General features: G+C 40.9%; 1 protein-coding gene across 2 annotated transcripts in view; it reads left to right on the top strand.

Annotated features, from left to right (window-relative positions):
* The window catches only part of FUT8 (fucosyltransferase 8), an 89,436-nt gene that overhangs the window by 20,939 nt on the left and 56,483 nt on the right, over positions 1–12,014 (top strand). For both annotated transcript variants that reach the window (XM_081855912.1, XM_081855913.1), the window contains exon 2: positions 5,033–5,446. In XM_081855912.1, coding sequence (XP_081712038.1) covers positions 5,244–5,446 — 203 coding nt within the window. In that variant the 5' untranslated portion in view covers positions 5,033–5,243. The remainder of the gene's footprint in view (positions 1–5,032; positions 5,447–12,014) is intronic.

Below are 12,014 nucleotides of genomic sequence, written 5' to 3'. Positions count from 1 at the left end.
TTTGGGGCTAAATGATCCTCAGGATTCCTTCCAATGTTACAATCCTATGATTCTATTAGCTCAACTACATTACTTGACTATATCTTGCTCTAACAGCAGTTCATTTGTCTCAGTATTCAAGAAGGTGAAGCACACAAAGTAGAAATGGAAATGATATTAATTATGGACAAAGGCAGAGGTTTTTTAACTGTGCTTTGTGAGTTCCATTTGGGTGGCGTGTGGAAAGGCTGCAGCACAGACAACTATATATGTACTCATCCATGTGCTTAATTTACTTGATGTGATGATGGAGGATTGCATGCGAGTCAGCTGACTTGATGGAGATGTCAGTCACCAATCTGGCACCCAGAAATTGTATAGTCGCAATTGGACCCACACCAATAGCAAAATGTGCTTGGCGCATGGGGAATTTCAAACACTGCATAACATGTGGGATCTCCCTAGGAGGACTTGTATTAGAGCCAATGCTTTTTAACTGGCATAAATGGCCTAGAGTAAGGGGTAAGCAATGAGGTGGCCAGATTTGCTGATGTCAGAGTGATTTTGAGTGGTTAAAACAAAAAATGTTAGTGAATAACTCTGAAACAATCTCTCTAAACTGGATGACGGGACATAAGAATAAAGATGTTAAATCAAATTATTCCCTAGGACATTTTATTGGACATTAGTTAAATTTCTGATGCAAACTTAAATTGTCCAAAGCAGGTTACTCTTATTTGCATAGAAGATGGACATGAAATAAATGCTTAAGTAATGTTTTTTTGGAAAATGTATACCTTAACCCATGAAATATTAAATTTCCACCAAATCTGTGCCTATTCAGTATATGAGTTGCACAACAATTAGTTGTTGCTGTTCACAGAATTCACTCAAATTATCACATTATTAAGCTGTTAAATTCATAGCTGGATCAAAGAGAAGTAGTCCCTGCCCCACATATAATGTCACTTTCCTATTTTCAGGAAATAAGTAAGAGAATTTTAAAGTGCACTGATTTAGTTTTAATTTCAGCAGAATTAATTATAACTTTGTGATTATTACCTATACGGCATGCTTATTAAAACTAATGACTGAAAAGGCTTTCTATATTTATGAAGTTTAGAATATTGCTCACATGGTCATCTAAAATTCTTGCAGAGTAGATATTATTTGTATTAGGCTATGCTTGGCTGTACCCTTTTTCTTGTTATTTCTATCTCCTGCCCTGTATACCTGAAGGAGGACCTCTACCCACATTGTTTAGCCCAGACACTGAGGTTCAGCACTGAGGGTCTTTTGGAGGTTCTCTCACTATGAGAAGTGAGGTTATAGGGAACCAGACAGAAGGCCTTCTCAGTAGTGGAAATATGATAAAATGGTTTTCTTGGGCTTTTTTGTAATTACTTTCATGGCGTCTTGAATTGCAAATGTCCATATCTTGGATTTCAACAGTACTAAATGTTGCTCTGGAAAGTTTGCCTAGTTCAGAGAGAACAAGAAAACTTTAGCAGGCCACTGTTCTGTTCTTTGTATGGCTTGAATTGTTCGGTGCTGGCTATTAAGTAAACTTCATTGACATAAGTTTTAAGTGAATGGTTAAAATGCCACATTTTCATACTCTTCTTGCCCCCGCCCCCTGTAGTAGGAACATGCGGGATTATAGATGAGACCTGCGGGTATAGGGTGGTATATAAATTTAATAAATAAATAACAATAACAATAACATGAAAGCAAATGAAGTGGATCATTTTTGAGTATTTCTGTCAGTACCTTGGATATTGGAATCAATTACTTTCTTAACAGTTATAAAGATGAATATAGACAAATAGAATCCTTGATCGTGAGCCGCTGTGGAGAGGGGTTAGCATTTAGAAGAATTGACATAGCCCCCTCTGAGCCCATGGGATAGAATGGAAATATATAAATTAAATAAATAATAAAGCCACATGTATAAATGCTCTCTGAGGAAAGTATTTTTTGCATGTAGAAAGCCCACAAGTTTGAGAGAAGGGTTATAGGCTAGCTTTCTCAGTTGTATATGCATGCAGGGAGTAGTTTCTCTCCCCCTTGCCTCCTATAAGCATTCAGGCATTCAGACTAGTCCAAGTGGCATAATCCAAGAAAATGCACACTGCTTGATCTGTATGCGTAGATTAGCTTTTACTCCTCCTTGCATTTATTAACAAGAACTCCCCCCCCCTCCAAGTAGCTCAGAGCAGCTTGTGAGACTCGTGAGAACTATATAAAATATTAACATAGTAAGTGCGGAATAGAGAGAGTCTTGTTCCACAAAGGTGAACTGCATATCTGAGCAGGAGTTTGAACACAGGTCTAGTCTCACTTGCTTCTGGGAGAATTCCATCTCTGTCTGGGCGGACCTCTGTGGAAGGGATTACAAAACAAGGGTATAGAGGCAGATAACACCACTCTGTTAATTGTGCCTTGAAGGAGCATGTCAAGGCTTTGCTTGGTTGCCTATAGAGATAATGCTGATATGTATGAAGAGTTGGTCTCCTAAGAGCCCAAATTATTTAGCTTGTATTGTGCCTGAGAAGTAAAAGGTGGGTAGGTTGCCATCTCAGGAATAGTAACTACAGAAATTAATAAATTGCCATGTAAGGAGTAGGGAGTTTGGTTACAGGCTTTGGCTGGATGATGAAGTAAAACACTGGCATGAAAGCTTTGAATTAATAAGCACCTGACATCATTCAGTTGCTGCATCTTATGCTAGGATGGGTGGGGATGGGGGGAGGCACCCAGCTGAATGTGTGGTATCACAGTGTCCCCAAGTGGCCAAGCAGGAAAACTGCAAAGTGAATCTGACATTGTAGGTTGGTTTGACACACTGATATAGGTAGTAGGTATTGTTGCTTTGTCCAGTATGGCATCACTTGTATAAGGGTTTTCTGTCAACTATTTTAATGATTTTATACAAGTGTGTGTAATACCATTTTAATTATGATTTTGTGTTTGCAGCATGCTGCTTAATGCTTAATTCTTAATGCTGGAATGAATACATTTTATGTTCTAGATTCTTCCTTGTTTAAATTACTTCAAATTCGAAGTGGAAAGTTTTATACTTTGCTTCAATTTAAAGCACCAAATAATTTTGCAACAGGATATCATGGATACAATATGGATTTTTTATCATAGAATTTTGAATTCTAAGAGAACCTTCACCAACTGTTCTCCAAAGCAACTATATATTTATGTCCTATTAAGAGCTTGTGGTTTTAGTAAGAAAGTAGATCTCAAAATAAAAACACAGGAGTTTTGAATTACTTGGTGTGTGTTCCGAGCCCCAGATCTTACAAAATTGCACTGTGATGGCAACTTTGGAGACAGCAAATGTTTTGGCTGTAGTTGCTTGACACATGGATTCATTCTGGCTACATCTTTTTTAAAATTTTGCAAAGTTGTTACTGAAAGCAAATATAATGCTTTCATTTACTTTTTAACATTAATGTTGTTATTATTACTATTATTTATTTATTTATTTATTTAAATTTGTATCTGTCCTTCATTTGTCCATCTCAGGGCAGTTCGCAGCATAAAATGCAAGATAATAACAGTAGTGGGCTTTCAGAACTCAAGAAAGATTGTAATTCTGAAATGCTATGTTTTTAGTCGATTAACATTTTATTGTATCAAGAAAAATGATTTCTCCTTTTTAGTGTGATCTGTTGCTTACATTGGTTTTCTGGGGTTATAGCCAGCTTAGTGACCTAAGTACATCTTGCTAAGTATTAACCACCTTCCTTTATCTATTTAGACTTCCATTCCAAAAATGGTAAGTAGAAGGAAAAAAGCTGCTACTATTCCATGACTGCCTGTGTAAGGGGCTAGTGAAAGCTCACACAGTGCCAAAAAGTATTGGGAGTTAAACTACAGCAGGTGAAATATAAGGTAGACAAAGAAGTGGGAAGTTACTATATACTTAACACATCAAGACTCTGTTTTAATACTGTGTATGCGTATATGACTAGAGTGAGGCTGTGAAGTACATAGTGCGGATTGTCTATTTTAAGATTCTGGCTGATATAGTGGGCCTCTCAACTGAGGATGTAATGGAACATGGAGGCCATTATTGTCCTGCATGTGAATTATATGGATAGTGCTGCAGAAAAACAATGAAGGATAGTTAATCAAAATTACAACACAGACTACTGCTGTAATGCCATAGTGCTAGGCATTTGAATGCAGGACTTTTAACAGAGAACTCTGGCAAATGACTGTGCATACTGGTTCAAAGTTGCATGATAACTGGGTCTAGATGGTCCTTCTTTTTCAGGCCCTGGTTATTGATTACCCTTGGTTTTGGTTTTTGCAGGTGGTGTGGGTAGTTAATTATACCAGTTGTTATGCTTCTGTGAATCACAGCTCTTGTGGAAGTGGAAGAAAATCTTTGGAACGGATGTCACCTTTATCTTGCTCTTTTACCCTGATTTTTACAAGGGCTCTTCTGCAATAAGATGATGTTATTGACTTGGTTCATTTTCAAAATAAACTGGTTTAATGTGAATGAGGACAAACTCTGGCTTCTGTTTATGAATGGTTTGGAGTGAAGCAAGCCCCTAGCCTCAGTTCAAATGCCTCAAAAAGCCAATGCATGGCTTCTTTTGTTAGCAGCATGGCAGAAGCAAGACATCAAGACCAGTATAAGAGAACTTAAACTTCTGAAGTTGCTAGTAAGTTTGCTCAAAGAGAAGAAAATATATTATGTGTTATAAGTACTATCCATTCCACTTACAAGTGTATTGTTTTGCAAGAAAGAATAAATCCAAATCTGCTGCATAAGGTCTCTTACGATTTAGTTGCAGTTTTCTAAAGTTCAAAACAGCACTGTGTAAACAAATGTGCTACTTTTTAGTGTTTTTTTTTGTCATTTCTATACATGCAGTTGCTTAGAGACTATTCCTTTGCAAGTTGCTGAAACATTATAATGCTATTAACTGACTTGAAATTCAACACCAACTCATTTAAGCTTTACTTCAATATATGTTACTAGCTTTAAATCACAAAATGTAACTTCATTTTGTTTCTTTTCCCACAGACTATAAAAACAAAACATCTGTGACATTAGAACTTGGATTGTGCATCTTCAGTGATAATTGTTTTAAAGTTTTACTGTTGGAGAAATGCTGTGAGAAGCACAATGTGGTGAATCAAAGACACAGAAACCTTGGAATCTTTGTACTGATTGAGGAGTTACAATGTTTGCTTTGTGAACAAAAACTATTTGGTAGTGGATAGAACTTCTGAAAATGCGGCCATGGACTGGCTCCTGGCGTTGGATTATGCTCATCCTTTTTGCTTGGGGGACCTTGCTGTTTTACATAGGCGGACACTTAGTACGAGACAATGAACACCCAGACCATTCTAGTCGTGAACTATCAAAGATATTAGCAAAACTTGAACGATTAAAACAGCAAAATGAAGACTTACGACGAATGGCAGAGTCTCTCAGGTAAGTTGATAAAAACTTTCTCAATGTTGGTATACTGTACTGAAGTTGCATTTTCTCTGTGTTAATGTAAAGGACAAAATACTTTTTTGTTCTGGCATATGTCTTTTCTGAGGTCGAAGGAGACATCAGGGTGCTATGTTTGTGTGGTGGTATAGTAGTTGGCTGTTTGTACTATATTTGTGGAAGCTGATGGTGAAAGTTTGGGGATAGTGCAAATTTAATGTTCCTTTTAAGATCCAGTAATTTCAGGTAAAAACTGTAACCCATAATTCTAACTTTCTCCAGCACTTAGGGCCAGGCCCATGGAGAGGAGGGGCACAGCTGGGTACACTTGGCACTGGGCCTCGGAGGGCTAAGCACTGGCTACTTTTTTGCTTGAGTGTATAACTTTATTCTAACAAGAGTTCTGCCCTGGGCTTCAGATAAGCTCTGAATAGGCATCCTTAGGGCTTTATCTCCTTCTAATCAACAATTTATGATAGTCTGTATTCCCCAGCATACTTGCTTACCTTCCTTTTACTTGAAGAAATAGTTCTGTTAGATTATCTTCTAGTTATCATGGCTTGGAGACTCAGTACAGGTTTTTGCCCCCACCCCAGCTTAACGTTTGAATCATCCTGAGCGATACTGATTTTTCAGTACCAAGGTCCTTTCCTTAAGCCGGCTCTGGATCCATTCCAGTCCGGCTTCCGCGCTGGTCATGGGACTGAGACGGCTCTGGTCGCCCTAACAGATGATCTCCGCAGGCAGCTGGATCGAGGCGGGTCGGGGCTGCTGATTCTTCTAGACCTGTCAGCAGCCTTCGACATGGTCGATCACGAACTCCTGGACCACCGCCTTGCCGACGTGGGGATCCAGGGCACAGTCCTTCAATGGCTGCGCTCGTTTCTCTCCGGTCGGGGACAGAGGGTGGCGCTTGGGGGGGAATTGTCATCCCGCCACTCCTTGGTGTGTGGTGTGCCCCAGGGTGCAATACTCTCCCCAATGCTTTTTAACATCTTTATGCGCCCCCTCGCCCAGCTTGTCCGGAGTTTTGGGCTGGGCTGCCATCAGTATGCTGATGACACCCAACTCTATCTGTTGATGGACGGCCACCCGGACTCTGCCCCAGACACACTGATCAGATGCTTGGAGGCTGTGGCTGGATGGTTACGTGGGAGCCGGCTGAAGTTAAATCCTTCGAAGACAGAGGTCCTCTGGCTGGGACGGGACGACAGGGGGCTGAGGGGGCAACTCCCATCTCTTGCGGGGGTGCAATTAGTGCCAGCACCGTCCGTTAAGAGTTTGGGTGTAATCTTCGATACCTCCCTCTCCATGGAGGCGCAGATTGCAGCTATAACAAAGGCGGCATTCTTTCATCTCCGCCAAGCTAAGCAGTTGGCTCCTTACCTCTCACGCCCTGACCTAGCCACTGTGATCCACGCGACGGTCACCTCCAGACTGGATTATTGTAACTCGCTCTACATGGGGCTGCCCTTGAGACTGACCCAGAAACTCCAGCGGGTGCAAAATGCTGCAGCGAGACTCCTTACGGGGTCTTCGCTTAGAGATCACATTCATCCGGTGCTATACCAGCTGCACTGGCTCCCGGTGGAGTACAGGATCAGGTTTAAGGTGCTGGTTTTAACCTTCAAAGCCCTATACGGCCTAGGGCCCTCGTACCTACGGGACCGCCTCTCCTGGTATGCCCCACAGAGGAACTTACGATCTTCAAATAAAAACATCTTGAAGGTCCCAAGCCACAGAGAGGTTAGGCTGGCCTCAACTAGAGCCAGGGCTTTTTCGGCTGCGGCTCCAACCTGGTGGAACGCTCTCTCACAAGAGACAAGGGCCCTGCAGGACTTGACATCTTTCCGCAGGGCCTGCAAGACAGAGCTGTTCCACCTGGCCTTTGGTCAGGGCGCAGCCTGACTCCCTCCTCTGGCAATCTTTACAAAACTTTAGTTTATGGTTGCCATCAATTTTGATTTTAATTCATTTTAATCCATTTTTATACTGTTTTATAATGCTGTACTGTTTTAGTGTTGTTAGCCGCCCTGAGCCCGGCTTCGGCTGGGGAGGGCGGGATATAAATAAAATTTATTATTATTATTATTATTATTAAGCCAGTACAGAAGGGTAAGAGACTGGGATATAAGAGACACCTGGTTTTATTCCCCATACCTGCTAGATACAAATGTTGGACTCTTTAGAAGTGGGAAATGCCATGTTTAGTAGTCATTGTCTCATGGTCATGTACTTGGCTAACATATGGAACAGAAAGGGTAGTAATAAATAACTTTTTTACTCTGCCTACTTAGTCCATCAGGACCTGTAAAAGAACCTGAACATGTTAATAAATGGAATTGAAATATATATAGTTGAGGTAGCCCAACCTCAACTATATGAGGTAGCCCAACATGCAATGAACAATGATTTTTTCATGTTGGTAAAATAGTAAGCAGGTTGTGAAGAACTTCAAATGTCCACTCCAAAATGGATATCCATAGAAATGGGATCTATTGTAAGGATTTGTAAATGTGTAGACACTTGGGTTTTATAAGTAAAAAGGGAATGGTAGGTTTTCTGAGGGTCCCCGAAGACACTTAGTATCCTGGCAAGAAAAACAACCCTGCAGCATAAAGTGTTGCATGATTGCTTTTCTCAAATGAGGATGATTCCTGTCAGTTGAAGGTTGCACGCAGATGATAGTATTCTGCTGGGGGCTGAATTGTGTTGCAACGGAAGACTGAACAGTCTGATACTTCTCTCACTTTCTAGTTAAATATTAGATTTTTAGCTCAGTTTTGATGGTAGGGCTCATCTTCAGCTGAACCCAGCTGTGGACTGAGTTTCAGAGTGTATCTGTGGAAAGGAGAAAATTTTCCCAAGAATTTTCAGTGAGTGGTGGCTTGCTTTAGATTTTAAAAAAGAAAGTGTTGGGGAGAGGGGACTGCATTTTTTAAAAACATCATAGCTGTCCTCAGGACCCTGCTATGCAGGAGATGGATTGGATCACCTTTAAAATGAAATGACTGGGAGTTGCAGCAGTAGTCTCCATGTGGCTATGAATCTACTATATGCTGCTTTCCTCTGCCCCTCACCCAGGCATCTTAGAGATTAGAGCACCTCAGTGGTCAAAACTACTCAACTCTTGCATTTAGCTATCCAGGCACTGCCACTGACTACTGCTTCAGTTCAGCCACAGACTCAGCTGGCAATATTCAGCATTTAGTATCCATGAGACCATTTTTTCTTGTTGTCATATATGACATACCTCACTGCCCAAAGCAGGGTTTGCAACAGGAATTTCCCCACAAAAGAGGTGTTTTTTGGGATAGCACTACTTAGAATATATTGCCACACACCCCATCAGCCCTGATGGTATATTACTAGTACTATGAGTCTGAGTAAGAGCAGGACTAGATTTCTAGTTCATGGTTCTTGTCCCCAAGGGCAGTGTCCTGGGGAAAATAGCTGCAGGTGTCTTAAATGAGCAGAGGAATGGGGGCAGGGGGAGAGGGGCTACTCCATGCCATCTTTTCCATCCATTAGTCTGTTCAAAGTCCTTCCTTGTTTGTCTGCAGCTGCTTTCACTGATAACAGAAAAGCTGTACATAACATGTACCTCAGCCCTAATATCTTAGATGTGATGGGGGACAGGAATAGAGATGTAAAGTGTGTGTGTGTGTGTGTGTGTGTGTGTGTGTGTTCGTAGTTTCCGATTTCCCGCAAGAATGCTTTTAATTCAGTGGGGCACCACTGAAGGAAATTTGAAAAACTTTTTGTAATTAGTGATTTATTTATTTTTATAAAAAAGGAAAGCTATTCTCCACTCGATATGTGGTGGGAATACTTTATGTAAGACAATGCCATATAGCATTAGAGAATGACGGTTCCTATGTATATACTTCAGACCTAATGCACCACTCAGATCTAAGATTCATTTCTGCAGAGGGTACTGCCATCTTCATGAGAGTGCCAAACTAGGTGTTCATTACTTGGGGCTAGGGCGACATTTGATTTAATTTGGAACTGCTTAAAAGCAAGTAGCTCTGTACATTTTATAAATATGTAAAATATTAATTTTCTATGTTTACAAATGATGTTTTTATGAATCTAAAGCAATAATGTTGTTTGGCTTTGATAAGAAAGTCAAATCTAAAAGGCTCCCCCCCCCATAAAAAGTGAAAAGTGATATATTTTTTATAGCTTTAAAATTTATGGAAATCTTGTATCTCTATGCAGAGAAGGAATAAAGTTTTTCTTCAAGTGCTTACAAAAGAGACAAATTAATTTAACATTTCTGTACTAGCCACTACCCAGTGATATTTTTCCACATGAAGAAACACTCTTTAATTCAAGAGTAGCTTTTTGCATAACACACATAATCTGTACAAGATTTTAGAAAATCAGGATAATTATAGAGAAAGTTCTGCATGCAAATGTTTCATGCCACTAATTTGGCATATAGCTTTTACATGACTAGCTTGCACAAGCAGTAGTTTTTCCTCTGCCATTTAGCTTTCTGCATTGTGCCCATTATATGTTAAATCTAGTGTTACATTTAGATATTTTTACAATATGATCGAAAAGATCATGCTTTTAAATATGTATTCTCTTGATTTTAATGCTTGTGGCTTCATTTTATTGCATTTTATCCTGTCCTTTCTCCAAGGAGTTCAGAGCAGTATTCTTCCCCTCCTTCAGGTTATCTTTAAACAATACTATGAGCTGGTTTTCCTGAGCATCAAGCATATCAACCCAAGACGCGCTAATACCAAAGCAACATAGAGATATTGCCTATTTAAACAATCAAATGCTTTGACTGTGTTCAGCATCAGGAGAACAGTCGGTTCTGGATGTGATTGACTCCAAAAATTGTATTGAGAACCCTTCTATAATAGGGAAGGCCTGTGGATCTTTGCCTTATGAATCCATAGTTGGGTAAAATTTTTGAAAGCCTACTGGCCAATATGCCTGTAAATAATTAAGCATCCACATTAATCAATGAAATAGTTTAAGGAATTTGGCCTCTATTCTGTATTGTCAATAAACAATTTCAGAAGGGAAGGCTAATGAATCTGCTGGGACCAGAATCATTGTGGAGCTTCATATTTTTGACCCCATTTTGGATTTCTGCTAGAGTAAAAGATTGATCTAATGAATCCTGGTGAGTCTGGTTAAATCTTGGAATTATCTTTTTTCCCTAGGAGTTTTGTGAAGATTTGGGAATCCAATGGTTCAATGTCATAGAGTTTTGTGTGTGTATATATATATATATATATATATATATATATATATATATATATATATTTAATTCCTCCAAAATTTCTTTTTGTCTTTAGCCCCCCCCCCCACCTTTCGCCTTTTAACAGTGCATTACTCATTTTGCTTGCTATATGTACTTGTTTCACAAGGAGGGCAGAATTTGTTGTTGAATTCCTAATAATATGGCTTTATCTTCTGAATAGAGATCTAGGTTCTGCTCTTTTTAAAAAAAGTTTTCTGTACACTCTGGTTGCGAACATGATCTGTGCCCACAGCGTTTGCAGCCTGAAGCACTGCATCTGCGCACATGCGTGATGCGATTCGTCGCTTCTGCGCATGATGTCATTTTGTGCTTCTGCGCATGCGCGAGTGCCAAAACCTGGAAGTAACCCGCTCTGGTACTTCTGGGTTTGGCTCAGTCCACAATCTGAAAACGCGCAACCCACAGCGTTCGTAACCCGAGGTATGACTGTACCATTAAACTTTAAAAAATCAGGAATCTCTTTAAGGCAGAGGTTTTCAACCTTTTTTGAGCCATGGCTCCCTTGACCAACTACATTCTTTCTGGTGCTCCCCTGTGGGGAAATGTGCTCTGAGCCCCAGCAGCTCAGTTATGTCCTTGCCTGCAGAGCCACAAACCCTCAACCCTTTTCAAAAAACCCTCCCTTGTGGAGTGTTCCCTTTTTTCTCTCCTTGGAAGTCCTCCTGACAGCAGCTGCGCCTCCCTCCCCAAAGAGAGGTGCCTTCTCACACTGCTCCACAGTGGCCTGGGAAGAGGATACCCCCAGCCTTCGTGGCCCAATGGAGAATGTCCGAGGGTGAACGTGAGTCCAGCAGCTTGCTGACCTTGGGAAGCAGCAGTGGGTCAGCTCCCAGGCAAGCTTTTCACACAGCAAGCACAAGAAAGGCCAGTGTGGCACCTGCTGGCCTGCCCGCCCACCCAACCTCTCACTTGTGTCCATCCATTCCCAACAGCAAGGGCTGGTGGACTGGCTTGCTGGACTCCCTCACCCACATGCATGCTTACTCTGAGGCTGCCTCAGATCCTGGCAACCAGCACCCCTTGGTCAGCCCTAGAGGCACCATTCATCTGGGGAGTTTGTAGCCAGAGCTGCTGCAACAAACAACAACCATGCAAGCCTTTGGGAGGCAGAGACACAAGAGGGCATCAGAGGTGGGAAGGAAGGAAAGGCCAGTTTTGCCTGCAGCACCCTTGACAATTATTCAAGGCACCCCAGGGTTCCATGGCACACTGGTTGAAAATCTCTGCTTGAAGAAGTTTCTCTCTAGTAAACACACACACACACACACACACACA

This window comes from Podarcis erhardii, assembly GCF_964252035.2.
Source record: "Podarcis erhardii genome assembly, chromosome: 1".
Lineage (NCBI taxonomy): Eukaryota > Metazoa > Chordata > Lepidosauria > Squamata > Lacertidae > Podarcis > Podarcis erhardii.
This window is presented reverse-complemented; position numbering and strand designations above follow the sequence as displayed.